The sequence below is a fragment of the Oryctolagus cuniculus genome, chromosome 5 (genome assembly GCF_051225735.1).
Source record: "Oryctolagus cuniculus isolate XC-2025 breed Fujian yellow rabbit chromosome 5, ASM5122573v1, whole genome shotgun sequence".
Lineage (NCBI taxonomy): Eukaryota > Metazoa > Chordata > Mammalia > Lagomorpha > Leporidae > Oryctolagus > Oryctolagus cuniculus.
Window position 1 is genome coordinate 133,315,203 of NC_142871.1, and position 26,079 is coordinate 133,341,281.

The following is a 26,079-nucleotide window of genomic DNA, read 5'->3' on the forward strand; positions in this document are numbered from 1 at the left end:
TTTATGGGCATGGCGCTGTGGTGCAGGGGGGTTAAAGCCCTGGCCTGAAGCGCCGGCATCCCATATGGGCACTGGTTCTAGTCCCAGCTGCTCCTCTTCCCATCCAGCTCTCTGCTATGGCCTGGGATAGGCCCAAGTCCTTGGGCCCCTGCACCCATGTGGGAGACCCAGTTGAAGCTCCTGGCTCCTGGCTTCAGGTCGGCACAGCTTCGGCCATTGCGGCCATCTGGGGAGTGAACCAGTGAATGAAAGACCTCTCTCTCTGTCTCTACCACTCTCTGTAACTCTTTCTTTTTCTTTTTAATTTTATTTATTTTTTTGATAGGCAGAGTTAGACAGTGAGAGAGAGACCGAGAGAAAGGTCTTCCTTTTTCCGTTGGTTCACCCCCTAAATGGCCGCTACGGCTGGCGCGTTATGGCTGGCCCACTGTGCCGATCCGAAGCCGGGAGCTAGGTGCTTCCTCCTGGTCTCCCATGCGGGTGCAGGGCCCAAGGACCTGGGCCACTCTCCAGGGCCTTCCCAGGCCACAGCAGAGAGCTGGACTGGAAGAGGAGCAACCGGGACAGAATCTGGCACCCCAACTGGGACTAGAACTCGGTGTGCCAGCGCCGCAGGCGGAGGATTAGCCTAGTGAGCCACTGTACCTGCCTCTGTAACTCTTTCAAATAAATAAATCTTTTAAAAAAAGTTAAAATTTATTTATTTATTTGAAAGACAGAGTTGCAGAGAGGAGATACAAAGAGAGTTCTTCCATCCACTGGTTCACTCCCCAAATAGCCGCAATGACCAGGGCTGGACAAGGCCGAAGCTAGGAGCCAGGAGGCTCTTCTGGGTCTCCCATGTGGGTGCAGGAGCCATCCTTTGCTGCATTCCCAGGCACATCAGCAGAGAGCTGGATTGGAAGTGGAGCAACCTGGGCATAAACCAGTACCCATATGGAGTGCCAGCATTATAGGCGGCAGCTTTATCCACTGCAGCACTGACCCCACTCTGTTTTCTTTCATTATTTAAGCTGTTCTTCTTCCCCATTAAGAGCCTCAATTCGTTTGTGGACTCAAAAGGCTTCCATAATCTTGGCAGCTCATGACAAGAGCCTCGGGTGATCACTGATGTCATAAATGAGAGTCACTTGTTAAATCAACAACAGGAGTCACTGTGCACTTGCTCCCCATGTAGGAACTCCTTTAAGGAGTTGTACTATGAGAGTTAACGGTAAAACTTGTCTTCAAATAGTACTTTATACTTTGTGTGTCTGTGTGGGTGCAAACTGTTAAAATCTTTACTTAGTATAGAGTTGATCTTCTGTATTTGAAGATAATTAAAAATGAATTTTAATGAAGAATGGGATGGGAGAGGGAGTAGTAGGAGGTGGGACAAGAGTAGGGGTGGGAGGGCGGGTATGGGAGGAAGCACAGCTATATTCCAAAAGCTGTACCTATAAAATTTACATTTATTAAATAAAAGCTTTCTAAAAAAAAAAAAGAGCCTCAATTCAGCATGAATGCAATTTGAGTTCGAGTCCTTAGTTCGAGTCCCAGCTACTCTACTACTCTGCTTCTAATCCAGCTTCCTGTTCAGGTGCATCCTGGGTGGGCAGCAGATAATGGTTCAAATAATTGGATTGCTGCCACCCATGTGATAGATCTGGACTGACTTTAGGGCAATTGGCTTTGGCCTGGCTATTGCAGGCATTTGGAAAGTAAAACAGCAGATAGAAGATCTCTCTATATCTCTCACAAATAAAACGAAAATAATTTTTAAAAAGTTTTTAAAACTTCAACTCAATGATCAGGGATCGCATTTATCACTGTAGTCCTCAGAGATTAACACCATGCCTAACATAGGGTGAATATTCAAAATTTTTAATAAAACTTTTTTTTTTTTTTGACAGGCAGAATGGACAGAGAGAGAGAGACAGAGAGAAAGGTCTTCCTTTTTCCATTGGTTCACCCCCCCAATGGCCGCTGCGGCCTGGCGCACTGCGGTCAGCGCACTGCGCTGATCTGAAGCCAGGAGCCACGTGCTTCTCCTGGTCTCCCATGTGGGTGCAGGGCCCAAGCACTTGGGCCATCCTCCACTGCACTCCCGGGCCACAGCAGAGAGCTGGTATGGAAGAGGAGCAACCAGGACAGAATCTGGCACCTCGACCGGGACTAGAACCCAGGGTGCCGGCGCTGCAGGTGGAGGATTAGCCTATTGAGCTGCAGCACCGGCCAATAAAACTTTTTTTTTTTTTTTCAAATACATATGTTTAAAAGGCAGAGAGACAAGAGAGAGTACCCGTCTGTTGCTTCATTCCCCCAAATGCTTGCCAAGGCTAAGACTGGGCCCACAGGTGGATCCAGGTCTCCCACATGGGTGGCAGATCAATCCAGGTCTCCTAGCCACTCGAGCCACCACCGCTGCCTCCCAGGGTCTGCATTAGAGTGGGGAGCCAGAACCGGACATAAAACTCAGGTGCTCCAGTATGGGACACAGGAGTGCGCCTTAGCTGCTAGACTAAATGCCTGCCCCTGAAACATTTATTGAATAAAATCAATAAAATGCAAATACAGAAACTCCTTTTACCAATCCAGTGCCTTCAGCTCCATCTGTACTGAAATGGAATTCTAAGCCTATTACTAAAACAATCATTTTTAGTAGGTGGAATGCCAAGATGGGTCATCATCTGCCCACCGACTTTCTCTAAAGCAAAGCTGTTCACTGGCCCTGTTGGAGGTGCTTTGCTAGATCACAGGAGAACTAGAACCCACTTCTAGTTTCCTCTTCAAGAATGCAGCACATGGCCAGCGCCGTGGCTCAATAGGCTAATCCTCTGCCTTGCGGCGCCGGCATACTGGGTTCTAGTCCCGGTCGGGGCACCGGATTCTGTCCCGGTTGCCCTTCTTCCAGGCCAGCTCTCTGCTGTGGCCCAGGAAGGCAGTGGAGGATGGCCCAAGTGCTTGGGCCCTGCACCCGCATGGGAAACCAGGAGAAGCACCTGGCTTCTGGCTTCGGATCAGCGTGGTGCGCCAGCCGCAGCGCGCCGGCCGCGGCGGCCATTGGAGGGTGAACCAACAGCAAAAAGGAAGACCTTTCTCTGTCTCTCTCTCTGTGTCCACTCTGCCTGTAAAAAAAAAAAAAAAATGCAGCACAAGGAATTCAGTGTGAGAAACTTGGGGTGGGAAGCTGTAAAACAGGTGGAAAGTGGCAGAAGACTAATTTCCACATAACCCACAGCAATTCAGTTTCCTGAAATTTGAGGAAACAATTCCTGGGAAGGGTCCAACAATTCTTTATTGCCTACGAGCTTGATCAGAAAACCACTACAGCCAAGAACAGGCAATACTGTAGTTGTACAAATGTGTAGCTTATTTGTGTTAGATTCTAACAGCAGCTATTTAAATTTTTTGCATTTCCATTAGTAACTAAATATTTGCAGCATGCATATATACATACATGTGGCTTCCTACCAAAAATTACCAAGAAGCCAACAGAAATGCCCGAATGATTTCTAATAATTTGAAAGTTATCTATCTGTATCTTTATAAAACTTTGCCACCTATATGACCACATCACATGGCAGTTAAGAGTAATGTGATATATACTTAAAAAAAAAAAAAAAAAGATTTACGAGGCCAGAACTGTGGCATAGTGGGTAAAGCTGCTGCCTACAATGCCAGCATCCCATATGGGTGCTGGTTCGAGTCCTGGCTGCTCTACTTCCAAGCCAGCTCTCCACTATGGCCTGGGAAAGCAGAAGTTTGCCCGAGTCCTTGGGCCCCTGAACTACTGTGGGAGACTCGAAAGAAGCTCTTGGCTCCCAGCTTTGGGTCCACCCAATGAACCAGTGGATGGAAGATCTCTCTCTCTCTCTCTCTCTCGCTCTCGCTCTTGCTATGCCTCTGCCTCTCTGTAACTCTGCCTTTCAAATAAATAAATAAATAAGTCTTTTTAAAAAAGGAGCAGGATCAGAAGTGGAGCAGCCAGGATTCGAAACAGTGCTCATATGGGATGCTGGCTTAACCCACTAAGCCATAAAGCTGGCCCTGATAATCTTTAACTGCACCTTTTCCAAACACCACCTCCATTTGTTTGGTTCAGTAAATGCATATTGTTCCTAATGAAAAAAAAAAAAAAAGACTCACTACTTACTATTTCTTTCTCAAAGCTGTGGTCTTACAAATGAAGTATACAGAATTCCCGTTAACCCAGAAATTTAAAACTCAGTAAAATGTTATAGTATGATAAATGAAAAGTGTTAACTGAAACATAAAAGCACCAATACATGTAACACATGGTTAGTCAAATGTAAACCTGAAAAAGTAATTACAGAGATTTTTGCTAATTACCATGGAAAACTCATGCTAAAACTTATAGCTTGCTCTGACCTGCAGCCTTCAGTGTGTTTGGTTTGGTTTTCCTTGTTTTTGTTTTGAGTTTGAGAGCTTTTAGGAGGTCGTGGGTGTTTTATCACAGACACCCCCCCCCTCCCCGCCCACGACTCCCAACTTTTAGAACAGTGGGCCTCATTTATGTTATTTGCCTGGCCCTAATTAAATTTGCAAACCCTGCAATTTTAAGTGAAGATGTTTAGTGGCTTCTGAATATTCTGGAAAGACTTTGCAAAATACTGCCCTGGATGTGTGCTACTAAGTGATACAAACATCACAAAAGTAAACAATGAAACAGTTTCCTAATGACAACACCAGTTTCTATTTTCAGAGGTTTCCAGGGACTGAAAACTCTTCAGATGTCAACTCTCAATTCTCATCATTTTAGGGAAGCTGACCAGGGCCTGGAGAGAGGTAAAGTAATCTGTCCTAGTAATCTGTCCTAGGCCAGATTGGCGACTGAAAGGCCAAAATGTCCTTTGCTTCCCTCAACCAGACTGATTTGACTGAGGGCTAGGACTAGGGCTTCTGGTCATCCTGAGCCTGCTGCAACATCCTGCCAATGTTCTGCTTGCCGTAGGGATTCAAGTGGTATTGAAATTTGCTCCCATGGGATGAATTCAGCTCTTTTTATAAAACATAGTCAGGACCCAGCTGGAGTTAAGAAAAGACAGATTCCTGCTCAGCAGTCACATGGAATGAACAAGCACAATTTTGGTTTCGTGGAGAGTCTTACAGTGGTGGGGGTCTCACATGGATGAAAGAGCCAAAGGCACCCCAATCACTAAAATTTAACCTTTTTAACAAACACTGGCCTCAATTAAAGTCTTTTCACATAGGAAAAACAGATTCATAATCCAGTTAAAAATGATCGATTAAGTTGGAATACAACATCTGCTCAACTCAACAGATCATCAATTTTTTGATTAAATAAATCCATCCTCATTATACCTTATACTTTGGAATAAAGCTCAGACTAGACTCAATGTTTTCCAGAGTTATTCACAACTGCATTACTTTAGCACTTCTTCCACACTTAGGGAGGTATCAAAAACCATCATTCTGAGGTCTGTGCTGTGGCATAGCAGGTAAAACCACGCCTACCATGCCAGCATCCCATATCGATGCCAGTTTGAGACCCAGCTGTTCCACTTCTGATCCAGCTCTTTCTACAGGCTGGGAAAGCAGTAGAAGATGACCCAAGACCTTGGGCCCCTGCATCCACCTGGGAGACCGGGAAGAAGCTCCTGCTTTGGGTCAGCACAACTCCAGCCATTGGGGCCATCTGGGGAGTAAACCAGCAGATGGAAGACTTCTCTCTCTCTCTCTCTGCCTCAGCCTCTCTGTAACTCTGCCTTTCAAATAAAATAAATATATCTTTAAAAAAAAATCATTCTGCAACAGTCTTCCAAACATAGCCTGCAGTGGGATTCAACATGCCCCTGGATGGCATCCAGTCATCTTGGAAGCCTCCATTCTGATGTCAAGTAGGTTTGCAGAAAACACAGCTGTTCTTCGTTATCGTTATTGTCCATGTGGCTGAGATCTTGTAAGCAGACCAGACTCTCTTCTCTGAGCTGTACCATGTACCTTTCCTCCTCTTTCCATTTTATTTCTTCATTTCTTTTTCATTCTGCCACGCACACGCACATGCACACGCACACACGTAGGCATGCATTCCTTCCCGTAGACAGAACGTACAAAGCTCAAACACATCCCCCTGCTTGTTCTGAGGGAAAGGAGCACCTGGTGCTTGCACTCTGCACGGTCAGGGTGGAGAGAAACTGGTTGGGTTCTGCACCAGGGACAGTGGGGAGTGGAGCTGAAGGAAGAGCAGTTGTATCTGCAATACTGTTTTGGCTTTCACAACAGCCACCCTTTCCACTCAGGAAGGAAACTTGAGCAAAACGAAGTCTGTATTTAAGGTGTTCCCTCTCTCTCGTGGTACAGTGTGTGAACTGGGGACACCGAGAGGTGTGTAAATTGGGATGCTGGAAAGGTTACTGTGGCAGAGGGTTTGCGCACGCACAAGAACACTTGCTGGAATCTATTGTGGACCCACACATGTGCACCCTGAGCATGCAAAGGCATGACCCACAGAGCAGCCTTTCCCGCTGGGGTCAGCAGCCAGGGGACAGACTCCTCCCTTCTGAGGTACATTTGTACAGCTTCCTAGCTCCTGGCTGCTGTCACCGCAGCTGCCCTTGGTGGTAGCCAACTCCGCACCATGTCCCTGCCATTTCTTTCTCTTCTTCCCTGTTTCATTTTCCTTAGCTCCTCTGCCCACCCCCAGCACTGCCGGTTCCTTAGGCCCCCAGGTTCTGCTTGCTGAAGGGATTCCAGGCGAAAACAAGAGATAATCACAGAACAAGAACCCTTTCTCAACATGCAGCGTCTGCCCCTTGTTTCATGCAAAATCTAATGCTTCAAGGATGAGCATGTAGTCTGGTACCTCCCATCCACGCACACGAAATACAAGGAAGATCCCACACAGAACCAGGGCTCATGACATTTCTTGAAGATCACCTTTACAAGCCAGATAGGCAAGTTGAGAAAAAAAAATCAGTGTCAAGTCTCTCTCTATTCTCTTCCAAGTATTTCTTGTAAGAACACAACACCGTCTCCAGATAGGGTACCAGGTGCCTGACAGGATGGAAATGCTGGAACGTGAGTCCAGTGTGAGTCCACTCCACCGCCCAGAACGGGGTAATAGGAGGAAGGCATCTAAGTTGGCAGACTGCTAAGCGGTTCTGGAGCAGAGGTGGGCTAGTCGATTCTAGCTGAGGAAGGCTAGGGCACAACGATTTACTCACACGTCATTGAACTCCTCCAGAGACCTTGCAGGTGTAAAGACGTCCAATAGACCAATCACCTAGAAGAAAACACAAAATTCAAACAGGAAGTAAACACTGGGCTTACTATGGGACTGCTCAGGTCTTAGTCACTTTAAGTGGCACTAATCCAAATCCAGCCACGTCAGCTCCATGATATCACAGCATCGCACACTTAAACAACTCCAACTGATTTTTCCACCCAAATTATGCTTCTAGTTTTTACCTGTTAGTAATACTTCTCATAATAATCTACTTTTCTGCTAAAAAAATCTCATCTCTGGGGCCGGCGCTGTGGCATAGCAGGTAAAGCCACTGCCTGCAGTACTGCTATCCCAATGGGCACCAGTTGGAGTCCTGGCTCCTCCACTTCTGACCCAGCACCCTGTGAATGTGACTGGGAGAGCAGAAAATGGCCCAAGTCCTTGGGCCCCTGCACCCGTGTGGGAGACCCAGAAGAAGCTTCTGGTTCCTGGCTTTGGATCCACCCAGTTCCAGCCATTGCAACCATTTGGGGAGTGAACCAGTAGATGGAAGACCTCCCTCTCCCTCTCTCTGCCTTTGCCTCCCTGTAACTCTGCCTTTCAAATAAATAAATCTTTTTAAAAAAGAAAAGAATTTAAAAAGTTCTCTTCATAGGCCAAAGCAAAGAGCTACTTAGTACTCAGTAATCCATGGTCCTTGAGTAGTTTTTCAGATCACAGATTTATGATAATGTATACACAGAGTATACTTACTCCAGATCCCCTAAGCCCAGACCACTCATTTCCACAGAGCTGGGCATCAAAAAGGAAAAAAAGAAATATTATAATTCACTTGTGACATGCCTAGCCAGACTGAAGGGCATCGGAATAGGAAACAAAAACTACCGTCACAAAAACTGAACCACGACTGGGCCCACGCATGTTACTCTGAACAACCAAATTACCCAGCCCTGAAATGAGATACGTTAGCACTCAAAACACTGCCGTGAAAAAGAACTTCTCGTTAGGATGTCAGTCTGCTCACTCAAATATCAGACTTTTTAAAAAATTATTTATTATTTATTTGAAAGGCAGAGTTATAGAGAGAGGGAAAGATAGAGATCTTCCATCCGCTGGTTCATTCCCCAAACAGCTGCAATGATCAGGACTGGGCCGGGTGCTTCTCCCAGGTCTCTTACATGGGTTCAGGGGCCCAAGCACTTGGGCCATCTTCTGCTGCTTCCCCAGGCACATAAGCAGGGAGCTGGATCAGAAGTGGAGCAGCCAGGAATCAAACCGTGCTCACAAGGTAGGCCGGCACCACAAGCAGCAGCTTAAGCCACTATGAGTGACACCAGCCCCTCACATACTAGACTTTTAAAAACAACTTCGATTATACACTCTGAAGGGAAAGAAGACACCTCCTTGGGATTCAAGAAGAACTCTTCAAGTTCTTGTAAATTGTTACAGAAGAAAGATACAGAATCACCTTTCAGATCCTCATCCAGGCAACTGTATGCAAAATTAGCCATGACTGTACCAGGCATTTGTCATATATTTCCTTTGATTACTCTGATGCACAAAACAGGATTTACACTACACATACAGTTTTAGTTAATATATGACTACTCTGAAGTCCTTACATTTTTTCAATATTTATATATATACCATATACATTATTTGTGTATAAACATAATATAATGCTAATATTTGGTAAATAAGTCTGGTATCTTCTCTGAGCCCCATTTTCCTCAAATATAGGACATGGGGATATCACTGCTTATTCTCACAGTGCTGTGGGGAAGACTAAGGAGACACTGTGTTTGAAGGTGCCTGGCACACGGGACTCACTGAATGTGGCTCACCTAAATAAGCAGTGATCAGAACCAGTGGAGTTCTACAAAGAAATACAGAATACAATACATACAAGCAACCAAAGCAGTCACTTCTAGTGACAGAATTTGAGACATAAAGCAAAACTAGAGTATTCACGTGATTAAAAAAGTATGGCTGCAAGAAACACAGGAAGGAACTTGGAAACAATACAAAGAGCAGACTAGGAAATACTCTATCAAATATAATCTCCTTAAAAAGGGAAATACTTAATGTATTTAACACAAGCACAGCAAAAATAATTTTATGAAACGACCCAAATTATATCAAAGCATTCGTAGGTTTTTGGTATGTGTATGGGGGGGCCGCTTTTACAAAATATCCCTCTTCCATTAATCCTTTTTATGGAGTAGGAATCATAAGAAAAATACCATGAAACAAAACTGAAGAATATTTTTGAATAATCTGTATAAGCTTTTTATTTCTTAAATGGACACTTCTTTTCATTCAAGTCATATTTTAGCTTATTCCCATATGCCTTCTGCCATTATATTATTTCAGTCACCTAAAAGTAACCTGGGAATAAAATATTTAGAAAAGACATTTATAGGGGCTGGACTTGTGGCACAGTGGGTTAAGTCACTGCCTATGACACCAGCATTCCATATCACAGTGCTGGTTCAAGTCCTGGAACTCTGCTAATATGCCTGGGAAAGTAGCAGAAGATACCCCAAATACTTGTGATCCTGCCACTCATGTGGGAGGATCTCTCTGTGATAAGTTGCCTGCTAAATAAATAAATCCTCTATAAAAAATCTTTGAGGCTGGTGTGGCATAGCAGGTAAGGTCTCTCTGTGATGCCAGCATCCCATATGGGCACTGGCTACTCCTCTTCAGAATCAGCTCCCTGCTAATGCTCTGGGAAAAACAGTGGAAGATGGCCCAAGTGTTTGGGCCTCTGCCACCTATGTTAGGGACCCGGATGAAGCTGCTGGCTCCTAACTTCAGTCAGGCCCAGCCCTGGCCATTGTGACTATCTGGGGAGTAAAAACCAGTAGATGGAAGATCTCTCTCTCTCTCTCTTTCAAATAAATTAAAAAAAAAAAAAAAAACCACTTTAATTTATAAGATGAATGGGCCGGCACCGTGGCTCACTTGGCTAATCCTCCACCTGTGGTGCCGGCACACCGGGCTCTAGTCCCAGTTGGGGCACCAGATTCTGTCCTGGTTGCTCCTCTTCCAGTCCAGCTCTCTGCTGTGGCCCAGGAAGGCAGTGGAGGATGGCCCAAATTCTTGGGCCCTACACCCACATGGGAGACCAGGAGAAGCACCTGGCTCCTGGCTTTGGATCAGCACAGCACGCCGGCCGTGGTGGCCATCTTGGGGGGGTGAACCAACAGAAAAGGAAGACCTTTCTCTCTGTCTCTAACTCTGCCTGTCAAAAAAAAAAAAAAAAAGATGAATGAACAGCAAAATATCTCTAATGATGGTCCAAAGGGCAACAAATACTGCCCCCAAAATACTTTAACTCAGTAACAAAAGACAATAATGTCTTTAACATAATCATACAAAACAACCAACTGGTCTACTACGTTAAGGTTAAATCTAAGGTTCCTACATGAAATTTATGAAAGGATTCCAATTCTCTCTCTCTCTTTTTTTTTTTTTTTAAGCCAAAGATCTAGGGAGCTGAAAGATAGACTCTGATAATCCTTGGAGCATCCTCTAAGCATTTGTAGGGCCTAAGAATCAATGTACAAGGGAAGACCAGCTCAAAGGAAAACAAAATACAGTATCCTCTTGAAAATTTGAACATAACCTGTGGCAGGCAATTCAGGTCATAGCTGAGATCAAATTTCTTGCCCAGGATCAGTGTATGTAGTTTACTCTGTATGTTAGCTGGAAGCAAAGGAAGGCTTCAAATTTTCAACAATTTCTTGCTGGGATTGAAGCATTGAAGCCTTGACTTCATTGGTACACCAATCAGCCAAATTTCTTCCCATACCATCTTCTATGTGTTTATTTAACTCACTTTCAATACACTTGGAGTAGGATGAAACTCGGAACAAATCCATCAATCAAAACAGTCGACAAAATTTCATCTGTCATTGCACAGAATAGGGTGAAATGCAGGAATTTTCTACGTTGACTCAAAGTCTTTTGGCCCCATCCCATTCCCCTACAAGCATTGATTACCATGAGATATGCAACCATATGCCTGTTTCCTTCAAACAACAAACTGCTAAGTATGATGGACCCTCTACTGCTAAAACCTAAATACCTTTGAAAAAATGTATACACAGAGAGATTTATCCACTTGTTCACTCCTCAAATGACAGGAACAGCCAGGGCTGGGCCAGGCCAAAGCTAGGAGCCTGGAGCTCCATCCAGGTCTCTAATATTTGTGCAGGGGCCCAAGTGCTTGGGCCGCCTTCTGCTGCTTTCCCAGGAACATTAGAGGCAGCTGGATCGGAATCAGAGAAGCCAGGACTTGAACCTGCCTCCAACATGGGATGTTGGCATCACAGGCAGTAGCTTAATTTGCTGTGCCACAGGACGGCCCCAAACTTAAACAGCTTAAGATAAAAAAGATGGACTGCTAGTAAGCAAGCCGCTTATAAAACCACTAATGTAAATAAAAATCCTGTTTTTTTTTTTTTTTTTTTTTTTTTTTTTTTTTAATGCTGGTAGTCCTCTTTTTAAAGTCTTGTGGTTTTCTTATATTAGAACAATTATATCCCCCATCCCCTGGTGGCGTCCCTACTTCTGTAAGCACAGAATGGCCCAAATGTAACTAGCCCAGTATCATGGAAGGCATCTCAAAGTACCTCAGACAGAAAAGCAAAGCATAAAAAGTTAAATAGTTGTTTCTTCCGGTTACTAGAAAAGTCAAAGTACGGATCTGGACAACCCAGAATAATTTTTGTCCTAAACACTAGTTTAAACTATCTATAAAAGAAAAGTGAAGCAATAAAGTGTAGCACAGGTCATCTTCTTAAACAAGCACAGACCACATCTTGGGGCATTTGGACGTGTTCGTGTTTTTGGTGTTTCGTTTGCAGTCCTTTTTTGAAATAGTCTTTAAACTTAAAAAAGCCATGACAATATCTGCCACATTTATTAATGTGCAATGAAAAACAGCAACACTCCCAAATGTGTTAAAAACCAAATGTAAACACACCAGTTAAACAGCCAGGCCACTTTGATTTTATGCAGACCCAGAAATAAAGCTTCCCCTGCCAGCTTTTTCCACATATCTCAACTTCTTGTAAACATGTCACTGATTCGGAAGGCTGCAGCTCTGCACTGAACTTTCTAAAAACTCAGGAGGCACAAAGCTACTCATGTAAAATTATACCGTAGGAGTAGAAGTTATCTGTAGAAAACAGGATTTTTTCCAATAGTATTATGCAATCAAGATAAAACATGGAAATGAAAAGCTGCCACTGCCATTTTAATGCCATCCATAATCCAATCACATATTTAAGCCTTAATATTCTCAATTTAGAGGAACTTACACTAATGAAGCAAATGTATACTAATTATCACTTTGTGACTTTTTTCTTCTATGGAGAAAAAAGTTCAATGATTAAAAAAGAAAGTCTGAATAGCCAACTAATAAATTTACAGATTTTGAATTTCCTTCCACAAAGTAACAACGGTAGAGCCAAATGATTTTGAAATCTCCATTGTTTTTAGAAGGCTATAAATTTCCTAGTTCCTTTCATACAGCAGCAATCCAGAACAAAAATTCTTCTTGATTTTAAAAGTCAGAAAAGGGGCAGGTATTAACTCCAGTGATGAAGATACTGGTTGAGACACCTGTGTCCCACACTGGAGTTGGATATTGGGCTCTGGTACCTGAATCCAGCTTCCTGCCAATGCAGACCCTAGGAGGCAGCGGTGTTGGCTCAAGTAATTGGATTTTTGCCACCCATCTGGGAGATCTGGACTGAGTTCCCTGCTCCCAGCTGCACTGTTCTCAAGTTAGCAAACTAGTAGAAAAGAAAAAGCTACACTTAATGTCTCTGTCACATTTATTTTACTTATTTATTTATTTATTTGACAGGCAGAGTTAGACAGTGAGAGAGAGAGAGAGAGAGACAGAGAGAAAGGTCTTCCTTCTGTTGGTTCACTCCCCAAATGGCTGCCATGGCCAGTGTGCTGTGGCCAGTGCACTGTGCTGATCCGAAACCAGGAGCCAGGTGCTTCCTCCTGGCCTCCCATGGGGTGCAGGGCCCAAGCACTTGGGCCATCCTCCACTGCCCTCCCAGGCCACAGCCGAGAGCCGGAGTGGAAGAGGAGATCAACTTGACGGAATCCAGCGCCCCAACCAGGTCTAGAACCCAGGGTGCCGGCGCTTCAGGCAGAGGATTAGCCAAGTGAGCCGCAGGGCCGGCCTCTGTCACATTTATTAAACAAAAGCTGTATCTCAAAGAAGGTTAAAAATAAACATCATAATATTAAAGTACAAAAGTCCCTCAATATTTGTGAGGGATTGGTTCCAGGACCCCTGCAGGCACCAAAAGCTACAGATGCTGAAGTCCCTTATCTAAAATGGTGTGGTATCTTATCACCTAAGCACATATTCCTATATGCATTATATCATCTCTAGGTTACGTATAATACCTAGTACAATGTAAATGCTATGTAAATAGCTGTTACAGTGTATTGTTTAGAGAATAAAGACCAGAAAAAAAGAGCCTGTACATATTCTTTTTTTTTTTTTTAGACTTTTTTTCCCAAAGATTTATTCATTTATTAGAAAGGCAGAGTTACAGAGAGAAGACCACACACACACACACACACACACACATACACACAAATATCCTCTGGTCTGCTCTTTAAATGGCCCCAACAGCAGGGGACAGACCAGGCTGAAGCCAGGAATCCAAACTCCATCCAGCTGTCCCACATGGGTGCAGGGTCTAAGCACTTGAACCATCTTCTGCTGCCTGCCCAGATACATTAGCAGGGAGTTGGATTGGAAGTGGAGCAGCCAGGACTTGGATTGGTGCCCACATGGAATGCTGATGGCACTGGTGGCAGCTTAACCCCCTGTACCACAACACCAGCCCATAATTTTTTTTCAGAGTAGTTTCAATCCTTGGTTGGCTGACTCCACAGATGTAGAACCGATGGTATGGAAGGCCAACCTTAAATAATAATAACCATTCTGATAAGACTTTAGTGAGCCAAAGCTATTCTTAGTCAAATTTTTTCACTGAAATAACCCATCATAGTCTTGAACTACCATATTCTTAAAATATGGCTTTAAGCAAACCAGGCAAAGAATACAAATTTTTTTTTTTTTATTTTTTTGGAGAGGCAGAGAGTTCATTCCTCAATAACCTGCAACAGCTGGGGCTGGGTCAGTGGCCACATCCAGGAGACAGGAACACAATCCTGGGCTCCCACGTGGCAGAAGCCCAATTATTTGAATCATCACCACTGCCTCCCAGGGTCTGCATTTGCCAGAGCTGGAGTCAGGAGCCAGAGGCAGGAAGCAAATTTAGGTTACTCCAGTGTGCAATGTGGGCATCTCAACTGCTAGGCTGAACACTGTCCCACAAAATGGCTTTTTAGTATTTTATGTTAAAAGTTCTTGTGAATTTTGTGTTGTGCTTCATAAAATAATCCTTATTAAAGTTTTCAGGGAAAAAAAAGCGGACCTTCTAAAAATCTGAGCAGAACCAAAACTCCAGAAGATGCACCACTTTCATTCCAAGGCTCTGCTCTGACCTAACCCAGCTAACACCCACTAACCAGAAGCATGAGCCAAAGTTAGATGCACTCCAACGCGTTTCCAGCTGCAGTAATGAAAATACGGATTTCCCCGGCTCTTCCAGAACAGAATTCAGTCTCCCTGGGTGCAGAACTCACATTTTCATGTTTCATATGTTTGAGTAGCCGCAGCTCCCTGTAGGTCCTTTTGGCATGAATGATGGACTGAAAAGGCCTGGACAGCTTCTTCACAGCAACGCGCAACCCAGTTTTTGTGTCAAAAGCAGCACTGAGGAGGAAGAAAAGAAAAAGAAAACAAAAAACCCCACCATTAAAAGTGCTCTAAGTATCATTCTGAGGATTGACAAGGCTATTTCATTTCCAAATTTTATGGGTCCACAACAAAACACAAAAGAAGAGATAACGACCTGTAATCCCACTATCCAAAGAAACCTTCTGCTATTCTTTCTGGTGTTTCTTTTTAGTCTTTTCTTGTTTTCTTTTTTAAAGATTTATTTATTTATTTGAAAGACAGAGTTGGAGAGAGAGAGAGAGAGAGAGCAAGAGTGAGAGCGAGAGTGAGAGCTCTTCCATCTCCAAATGGCTGCAACAGCCAGGGCTGGACAGGCTAAAGCCAGAAGCCTGGAATTCCATCCAGGCCTCCCACGTGGGTAGCAGGAGCCCAAACACTTGGGCCATCTTCTGCTGCTTTCCCAGGTACATCATCAGGGAACTGGGTCAGAAGTGGAGCAGCCGGAACTCCAGCTGGTACTCATGTCGGACGCTGGTGTAGCAGGTGGTGGCTTAACCTGCCACGCCACAATACTGGTCCCATCCTTTTGGTCTTTTCTGTGCATCTATATCAAGATTCAGCAAAGTTTTTCCATAAAGAACTAGATAGTAATATGAGTGTTTTAGACTTTGGAGAACCCTAAGGTCTCTGTTACAACTGCTCAGCTCTTTGTTTGAAGCTAGAAAGCAGCCAGACAACAAGTTTAAGACACTAATAGAATTTACAAAATCAGGTGGCTGCCTCAACTAAATGAGACAACAGACCCATAAACAGAGCAGCAGGGCCAGCGCTGTGGAGTACTGGGTAAAGCCACTGCCTACAGCACCAGCATTCCATATGGGTGCTGGTTCAAGTCCCAGCTGCTCCACTTCCAATCCAGCTCCTTGCTAATATGCCTGGGAAAGCAGCAGAAGATGATCCAAGACCTTGGGCCCCTGCATTCAGGTGGGAGACCCAGAAGAAGCTCCTGGGTCCTGGCTTCAGATCAGGCCAGCTCTGGTAGTTAAGCCCACTTGGGGAGTGAACCAGTAGATGGAAGACCTCTCTCTTTCTAAAATCTGCCTTTCACACCCACACACCCACACACCCACACAGCTGCGTTCTGTTTCCTCTGCCTAAGCTTCACTGTCACCTCGTCACCGTATACCATCAGGGTAAGGGCCTCAGAAACCAGCGGGCTTTCAGGACAGGGAGAGGGCACCAATATTCCTTGAGCATCTACAAAGGATTTGACACTTGGTAGAGGCTAAGATATGGCAAGAAACAAATCTTCAAATCCCTGCTCTTGGGGTGGGTGAGAGGGGAAGAGCAGAATAATAAAATAATTTCACATAGTGATGGATTCCATGACTAAATATAACAGAGTGACGGGATAAAACATGACAGAAAGGCAGTGGAGTTACACAGCCGGAGTTAAGAAACACCTGAGGTGAGAACAGGATGCTGAAAAAGCAGTAGCTACACAGATACAGGGAAAACAGCTTCGAGTAGAATTAGCAATGGTCACACCAACACTCGGAGTCTTTACCATATACAAGGAACTGTTTTAAGTCCTTTACGTTGATTTTTATAAACTGACTCTGGTAATCCTCTCAACGCCTCTGTGAAGCACCATCACTGCCCCACTCTCGAATGAGTGCTCTGATGTGCAGAGAGGGTCAACAGCTTGCCATGGTCACAAAGCTCAGCAGCCAGACTGGATCCAGAGCTCATGCTACAACAACTAGGCTAGGCTGTCTCCCAGAAAAGCAAGTAGGAGAAGCAGGGCATGCTGGGGTGGGGTCAGGGAGAGAGAGGGGGGGAGAGAAAGACAGAGGGAGAGAGAGAGGGAGACGGTGTGGGAGAGCAGAGGGAGCAAGGGAAGAGTAGAGAGGGATGAGGTCGGAATGCAGGCAGACTGGATCAGGTAGACCATGGCGAGGTGGGGAAAGATGGAAAATTTAAACTTTGTTTTTAAATATTTATTTTTTATTTATTTTAAAGGCAAAGTGACAGAGAGAGAAGGAGAGACAGATCTTTCATCAGCGGTTCACTCTGCAAAGTCACAACAGCCAACCATGGGCCAGGCTGAAGCCAGGAACCAGCAACTCTATCCAGGCCTCCAACAAGGGCGGCAAGGGTCCAAGCATTTGAGCCATCATCCTCAAAGCCATGCTTTCTCAGGCATACTAGCAGAGAGATGAAGCAGAAGCAGAGCAGGCAGGGCCCAAACCAGTGGTCTGATATGGGATGCCAGCCTTGCAGGCTGCGGCTTAAGGTACTGCATCACAACACCTATTCCTATAGCAAAAAATTCGATGTGCATATTAACCATGTTTATGAACTGTTTGGGCTGATTCCATCATGCCTTATCATCCTGTCAGGAGGCATCTAAGACTTCGCTAAACTCTCTCTCCCCACCAATCTTTGGTTACTGTTCTGTTCTTTACTTACTTGAGGAGTTCCCCTTCTTTCACTATCAAACCTTTATGCCACATTCTCACTCTCCCATTCCCACATTTGTGATAAACTCCTGTAAATCTTTAACCTCTTTCCTGAACATGCCCTCCAGCTCTTTGAGAAAACAGGCTGTACCTCTAAGACACAACTTCTCTCACTACCCTGCCATTAGAAGGGGTTCTCTCATAGCCAATGTACCTCACAGCTAGCAAGTAGGGGAGGTGTCCTCCTGCTAACCACTACCATTCCAACACTATTACTTCTCATTTGTTTTCTAAAATGCCTTGCTCACAACCCTGATAAGCTCTCCTCGTTGCTGCTCCTGCTGCTGCTGCTGCTGCTGTTACCCACTGACTTGGATTTTCCATCATTCACTGAAAGTTTATTCCTATTTGAAAGTCTCTCTCCATTCCCAATAGCTGTCATCATTTTTGGCAACTTTAACTCCCAGGCAGAAGACACAGCCAACATCCTCTCTGTTTCTGGGCTCTCTAGGAAACTCCACTTCATCTGCCACCTTCACAGTCACACCCTAGCTCTCTATCCCCACCAACAAAATTATGAATGTCAGAACTCACTTTTTAAAAAACATTAATTTAGTTATTTAAATAGGGGGGAGAGAGAGAGGTAGAGAGAGGGGGAAAGAGGGGGAGAGAGAGGAGAGATCTTCCATCAGCTGATTTACTCCTCAAATGGCCACAACAACTGTGTCTGGGCCAGGCTGAAGCTAGGAATCAGGAGCATCTGGGTGTCCCACATGGCTGCAGGGGCCCAAGCACTGGGCCATCTTCTGCTGCTTCCCCAGGCGCATGAGCAGGGAGCTGGAGCAAGAGCAGAGAAGTTGGGGCTTGAACTGGCACTCCAATATGAGCTGCTGGCAGTGGCTTAACCCACTTACTGCACCACGGCACCAGCCCCAGCACTCCCTTTCCATCACAATCCCCCTATCCCCTTTAGTTTAGTTTTCTTGCACCTTAACTACAACAAATTTGTTGACCGCCCCTCATCATCTGTTTATATCCTTTGGCCCTCTCTTGTCTTCAGGTCCTCTCCTGTTCAATGACCATACTCACTCTCTCTTTCTCTAATGTATTCACCTGATTAAAGTCTAACCTTGGGTGACTTCAACAATTTAATTCTTCAGGAGAATAAAGTATGTACAATCAGATAGAATGCTTTCATTTTTGATTTCTGAACTTAACCCCCCAAAAGCTTTAAACTGTCACTTTTTTATAGGAAGTTCATTTTCCCATTCCAAAATGATCATATGACATTTTCACTCTCAAACCTCCATCTCAGCCTCCTCCCTCAAGAGTCACCCTGACCTTCAATGAGCCAACAGAAACCATTAGAAGAGAGCTCCTTCCGCCTGCCACCAAATCTATAAACCCATCTTCTCTGTCTTTCCTCTTGCTATGACTAAGGACATATGACTCTTCTTATGAAAACCCAAGCCCTCAAGACAGGCTTTGGAGCTACCTCTCATCTTTTCAAGAATTTCGCTTCTTCATTTCCGTTCTCACCAGCATCATCAGTTTCTCCCTCCCTACTGGACCACTCTCTTCAGCTTTAAATATGCTCTAGTTATTTCCCATCCTCAAGAACAAAAAACTTCCCTTGATGGTTCCCTGTCACAAACATCTCAAAAAAAAAAAAAAAAATATATATATATATATACACCACAAGTTCCCAAATTGTGGTTCCCAGACTAGCCATATTAGTTTCACCTGGGGATTCATAAGAAATGCAAATTTTCAAGAACCACCCTTGAGCTACCGAATCAGAAACTCTAAAGTTGGCCCAGTAATCTCTATTTTAACCAGGCCTTCATAAAATTCTAACACACACACACACACACACACACACACACACACACACACACAATTTCAGAACCACTATGCCCCTGCTATTTAAAGTGTGCTAAATGGACCAGAAAGGCAGAATCTCATGCCCTAAAGCAGCATCTACATTTTGACAAGGCTTGAGGGGCACAGATCTACATGACGGACTCATCTTCTCAACCCGGTTTTCTGCTCCAGTCCACTCCCATGAAACTGCTCTTCTCAAGGTCATTAATGATCTCTGTTACCAAACCCAAGGCCACCTTTCTGGTTTAGCAATTGACGTGGTTACTACTTCTGCTTTCCCTAAACACTCCCCATGCTACAGTCCACAGCGACAGTTCTGCTGGTTTTCTAGGACCTCCCTGGCCACTCCCCTGAGCACTGTGTGTTTCCTCTATTTGTGCTGTCTGCATTGACGTTCTTCAGGGCACGGTTCTGAGCCCTTGTCTTTTTTTCTCTCTTACCTTCTCCTTCTAGAGGATTTCATCTATACTTGTGGCTTTATACTAAATGCATCTGTATATTGAAAATGCACACTGGGGCCGGCCCTGTGGCTTAGCGGGTAAAGCCGCCTCCTGTGGGGCTGGCGTCCCAAGTGGGCAACAGTTTGAATCCTGGCTGCTCCTCTTCTGATCCAGCACCCAGCTAATGGCCTGGGAAAGCAGTGGAAGATGGCCCAAGTCCTTGGGTCCCGCACCCATGTGGGAGACACGGAAAACGCTCCTGGCTTCAGATCAGCTCAGCTCCGGCCATCACAGCCATTTTGGGAAGTGAACCAGCAGATGGAAGACTTCTCATTCATTCATTCTCTCTCTTCCTCTCTGTAATTCTCCCTTTCAAATAAATAAATACATTTTTAAAAATGCACAAATCTATGTCTCACTTAAATCTTTTTTTAAAAAATATTTTATTTATTTATTTGAGAGGTAGAGTTACAGAGAGAGGGAAAGACAGAGAGGAAGGTTTTTCGTGCACTGGTTCACTCCCCAAATGGCTGCAATGGCCAGAGCTGGGACAATCCAAAGCCAGGAGCAAAGAGCTTCTTGTGGGTCTCTTACCCAGGTGCAGGGGCCCAAGCACTTGGGCCATCTTCTACTTCCCAGGCCATAGTAGAGAACTGGATCAGAAGAGGAACAGCCAGGACACAAATTGGCACCCATATGGGATGCCGGTGCAGCAAGTGCAGGCTTAGCCTACTACACTACAGCATCTGCCCCTCTCACTTAAATCTTGTCTCCTTCTCTGAGTCCAACTACCTACCAAACATTTCCACATAAAAGACATGATTATTTATTTATTGGGGCCGGCACCATGGCTCACTTGGTTAATCTTCCTCCTATAGCACCGGCATCCCATATGGGCGCCGGGTTCTGGTCCCGGTTGTTCCTCTTCTGGTCTAGCTCTCTGCTGTGGCCCAGGAGGATGGCCCAAGTGCTTGAGCCTCTGTACCCACATGGGAGACCGGGGGGGGGGAGGCACCTGGCTCCGGATTGGCACAGCGCTAGCCGTGGCGGCCATCTGGGGAGTGAACCAGAGGAGGGAAAACTTTTTTCTCTCTCTCTCACTGTCTATAACTCTACCTGTCAAATAAAAAAAAAAAATTAAAAAAAAAAAACCTTAAAAAAAAAAAAAAAGACACGAAAGCTCCCTACACTTAGTAAGTTCAAAATTCCTAGGAGCATTCTGCCGCCTGTGTTACCTTGCTCTTGATTTCTCCCTTTCCTCCATCTCCCTGGCCCCCAACCCCATCTATCAGCAAGTATTGTGGGTTCTACCTCCAAAACTCACCTCAAGTTCAACTTGTCTTCATTTCACCATTTGCTATATTATTAGTCTATGTCAACCTTATCACCAGCTTGTCTCCTTTTTTTTACTAATTAATATGTATTTTTTATTTGAAAGAGTGGGTGACAGGGGCCCAGGTACTTGGGCCATTTTCTGCTGTTTTCCTAGGCACATTAGCAGGGAGATGGATTGGAAGCATACGGCTGGGACCAGAACGAGTGCTCATATGGGATGCCAGTGTTGCAGGTGGTGGCTTAACCTGCTGTACCACAATGCCGCCTCAAGCATGCCTTCTTTTACTGGTCTTTCAGCCTCCTGCTTCGCCTGCTTCTAACAGACTGCCCTCAAGCATCCAGGTCTTCCACATGGATGCAGGACCTCCAGTACGTGGGCCATCTTCTATTGCTTTTCTAGGCTCACGACCATGGAGCTGGATGGGACTAGCGCCCATACAGGATGCCAGCACTGCAGGCCGCGACTTTAACCTGCTGAGCCACAGTGCCAACCCACAATACAATCTTTTAAAAGTATAATTAAATCACACCACTCCCATTTCAAACCCTTCGAGGAATTTTCTTGGCATACAGAATTAAGTACAAATGTCTTACTACAAGGTCCGGGTGATCTGACCCCACCGGCCACTCTGCCCTGCTCCTACTCCCCACCCTTCCCAGCCATCATGTTCTGAACATGCTGCTCCTTTCAGTTCCTTAAACTATTCACACAGGCTCTTCCTGGTTCCTGGGTTTCTTTTTGCCCTCATCCCTCTCCCATCCCATGGCTAAATCTTTATCATTCAAATATTGGCTTAGTCACTGATATGCCAAGGTAGGAGGTCTCTGTCACATACCTTGGCTGACTCCTTCCTTACCCACACAAACGGAAGTGGGAAGGGTCTCTTCTTTTTGTCTCCCCTCACTACTACAAACCAGAAAATAGGGGCCAGTGCTGTGGCATAGAAGGCTAAGCCTCGGCTTGTGGAGCCAGCATCACATACAGGATCTGGTCCATGTCCCAGCTGCTCCTCTTCTGATTCAGCTCTCTGCTGTGGCCTGGGAAAGCAGTAGAAGATGGCCCAAGTCCTTGGACCCCTGCACCCATGTGGGAGACATGGAAAAAGCTCCTGGCTCCTGGCTTTGTATCAGCTCAGCTCTGGCCGTCGTGGCCATTTTGGGTAGTGAACCAGCAGATGGAAGACCTCTCTCTCCCTCTCTCTCTTCTTCTCCCTCTCTTTGTCTTCAACTCTACCTCTCAAATAAATAAAATCTTAAAAAACAAAAACCAGAAAATAGTAGCTTCCTCCCTCACAGAAGTACCAAGTAAATTTATGCTCTTCTCTATATACTCCATTCTGTCAACTGGCGCTAGGGAAGTGGGAAAACAGCCACTGCTCCTGCGTGAGTGTGCCTCATCAACTCTCCACTCCAGACTCTGCCACCACCTATGGGCTGGGCACGTCCTCCCCTTGCAAGCCTGTAGGGCAACAAGGCAGGCCAGGGCTTTCCAGGTGACCCACCTGCAAATGGGTGTGCAAGTTCAATTAAGTGGGGGTGGTGGGGAAATAACAGGCCCACTTTGGTCGCCTGTCCAAGCCATTCTCCATGCCAGCTTTACCAGTAATAACATACATATTTTTAATCTCTATGTGACTCCTTTATCTATTTAGTGGAAGGCAGGCAGAGAATAATCAATACTCTATATGCCCCAATAATCACAAATTATTATGTTTATTTACCATGAAGCAGAGTGGTTAAATAAGGACTGGAGCTTTGAAATTAGACTAGGTGGATTTTATTCCAGTTCTGCTACTTAAAAGCTGTATAATCTTGAGGAAGTTAATTAAATTTTAAGCCTCATATATGAAATGAAGATAATGTTTGTATTTAATCTACAGAGTGTTTGTTAGGGTTAAAGGTGGTAACTTTTATGGTGGGCTTAACAAAGAGCGTTGTCCATGGTAAAGCTCAAATATTAGAAATTAACAATGCCTGGATTTCCCAGCTGTTCTAAGCACCTTGAGGGCTAGCAATGCATGTGTTCAATTCACCACCGTATATCATAGTTCTTAGTTTAATGCCTGAAACATGGTATATTCTACAACAAATGCTTAAGAAAAGCATAACATAGAACCCTTTATAATGTGGGTATTTTGTAATATGAAAAAAAACTTTAATTTCATCATTTGGCTCTCAATTTTTATAAATCCAACAAGAAATTCGTATTGGAGCAGGCATTTGGTGCAGGAGTCAAGACACCTGCATTCCACATTGAAGTGCTGAGGTTTGAGTCCCTGCTCAGTTTCTGATCCAGGTTCTGCTAAAACACATCCTAGGAGGCAGCATCAGCTCAAGTACTTGGTCTCTGCCACCCACATGGGAGACACAGTTGAGTGCTAATGTTTGCCAGGCACTATTTTTATTTATTTTTTATTTTCTAGAAGATTTCATTATTTGTTTATTTGAAAAGGCAGAGAGTGAGCTTTCACATACTGGTTCACTCTTAAATGCACACAACAGCTGGGGTTGGGTCAGGCTGAAGCCAGGAGCCAGGTACTCCATCCAGGTCTCCTACATGGGTGGCAGGAATCCAAATACTTGACCCATCATCTGTTGCCTCCCAGTGTGCACACCAATAGGAAACTGGATTAGAAGCAGAGCTGCGACTCAATCCCTGGTACTCGGACATGAGATGCAGCCATTCCAAGCAGCAGCTTAACTTGCACCACAATGCCCGCCCCAAGGCACTGTTTTCAAATCTTTACATATATGAGCAACCTTATCACAACAACCTTATGAGAAGACATTATTATAATTCCCATTTTATAGATGAGCAAACCAAGGCACAAAAAGGTTGAATAATGTGCCCTGGGTGTAGACAAAAAATGGCAGATCTGGATTCAAACCCAGATAGAGAGCATCAAGAGTGACCTCTTTTTTTTCTTTTAAAGATTTATTTATTTGAAAGTTGGAGTTACATACAGACAGAAGGAGAGGCAGAGGCAGAGAGAGAGAGAAAGAGAAAGAGAGAGAGAGGTCCTCCATCCACTGGTTCACTCCCTAATTGGCTGCAAAGGCCGGAGCTGCACCGATCCGAAGTCAGGAGCCAGGAGCTCTTCTGGGTCTCCCACATGGGTGCAGGGGCCCAAGGGCCTGGGCCATCTTCCACTGCTTTCCCAGGCCACAGCAGAGAGCTGTATTGGAAGTGGAGCAGCCAGGACTCAAACTGGTGCCCATATGGGATACCAGCACTGCACGCAGCGGCTTTACCCAACACGCCACAGTGCTGACACCAAGCATGACCTCTTAACCAGTATACCATAATGAACAAGCAAGTTCAACATGTCTAACAGTTCAGACCATTTTAAATAGATTGTAATTGTATGGACTGTGCTTCTGCTCTAAAATGTTTCCCACTACAATAACTCCACTTCCTAAGGATTACTTCCTGTAATCTCATATTGCATTCAAGACAGTATTAATAAAACATGCTTCATAAGCAAGAACTTTCCCTGTGGGTGGTGCCGCTGAGAACTGGGCCGGAGGCATCCAGAGCCCCTGGCACCGCCTGCGCCTCGCTTGGGTGCCCCCCACCCAACTTCCTGCTTAGGCCCGAGGCCCAGCGCAGCAGCTGCAGGAGCCAGGGGGCACGCAGGGGCGAGGCAGCCTGGCGAAAGCCACGTACATGTAGGATCCCTCCTTTGTGGTGAAAGGCGAGGTCCAGAAAGCAGTCAACGTTGCCCAGGGATTGTTTCAGAGATGGATAGAGCTCCTCCAGGCCCCCTCCAAAGCAACAAGGAAGGAAATCGACTGGGCCACCAGTGAGCTGAGACACAAGCTGCGCCGCAGAGTGGGGCTGAGAAGACCTCGCCAAGACAACAAGCACAGTTGCAGCAAATCCTAGGAAATTCAACCTCGATGCTGCTGAACTGAGTCTAAGAAAAGCCTTCATTACAAGCGCTCAGCAAGTTGTCAGGGACATGAAGGATCAGATGTCAACTGTGTCTGTGCAGGCGTTAGCTAAAACTTCAAAGAATTAGGCACTTGCTGGGACACAGTGGCAGCCAGAGTTAGAGCAGCAGAGCCCCAGATAAATACGGCGCCTGGGCAGAGAGCTGCAGTCGGCCAACTCCCATTTCCTCAAGGATGGGCAGGCACAGCAGGATGAGCGGCTGGAGCAGGTCTCTGGCAGCATCGGGGTGAGAAGAGTATGCCCCAGCATAGGAGGGGAGCTGGAGAGCACTCAGTCTCGGCTGGACAATGAGATGAAGAAACTTGCCAAGGTGTCTCACATGACCAGTGGAGGCAGCAGATGATGGTCCTTGCCACCCACATGGGAGACCCAGGTACTGCAGCTATTCACACAGATACACCAACACACAATAGAAATTCTACTACAGTGAACATCTCTGTATACACTGCTTCTTCCAAAACTGCGCGATTTCCTTAGAACAGACTACTTTTTAGTTCAAAAGACACATATACTCCTTTCAGAACATTTCTTACTTGCCAAAGTGAACAAGCAGAGAAATTGCTTGCTAATTCTCTGTGACCCCTACAGCAAAGGCTGCTAAAGCAAGGAACAGATGATCCATCCCTCACCCACCTCTTTAAGAATTTAATTGCTCCTGCCTAACTTCCTGTTTCTGACACTAGTCAAAGCAGGATTTGGAAAAGGGTAATTACATGTTCCACTCTAAGTTGCAAATTGTGATTACCATAAGCAGAAATTCATAATTAAAAACAATCGTAATTCACCTTATACAACTGAATGCACAGAGAGAAGAAATTTAAATTTACTGAACACTTGATTTGCTGCATATTATTTAGGTATTGTTTAATCCTTATAATAACTTGAAGAGGTAATTCTATTTACCTAACATAAAAAGAAATCAATGGTAGGCAACATTACAGCTCACTTAAGTCATACAACTAGTACACATTTGGAAACCCAGATCTGTCCAATTTCAACATTCACTCTTTTCTAGGATGCCAAGC

General features: G+C 45.0%; 1 protein-coding gene and 1 pseudogene across 3 annotated transcripts in view; one reads left to right on the forward strand and one right to left on the reverse strand.

Annotated features, from left to right (window-relative positions):
- The window catches only part of MAPK14 (mitogen-activated protein kinase 14), an 80,714-nt gene that overhangs the window by 32,668 nt on the left and 21,967 nt on the right, over positions 1 to 26,079 (reverse strand). For all 3 annotated transcript variants that reach the window (XM_002714645.6, XM_002714646.6, XM_089334021.1), the window contains exons 2-3: positions 14,885 to 15,014; positions 7,188 to 7,246 (exon numbers count right to left, since the gene is read on the reverse strand). In XM_002714645.6, coding sequence (XP_002714691.1) covers positions 7,188 to 7,246; positions 14,885 to 15,014 — 189 coding nt within the window. The remainder of the gene's footprint in view (positions 1 to 7,187; positions 7,247 to 14,884; positions 15,015 to 26,079) is intronic.
- On the forward strand, positions 16,689 to 25,397 carry LOC127493149 (syntaxin-6 pseudogene; annotated as a pseudogene).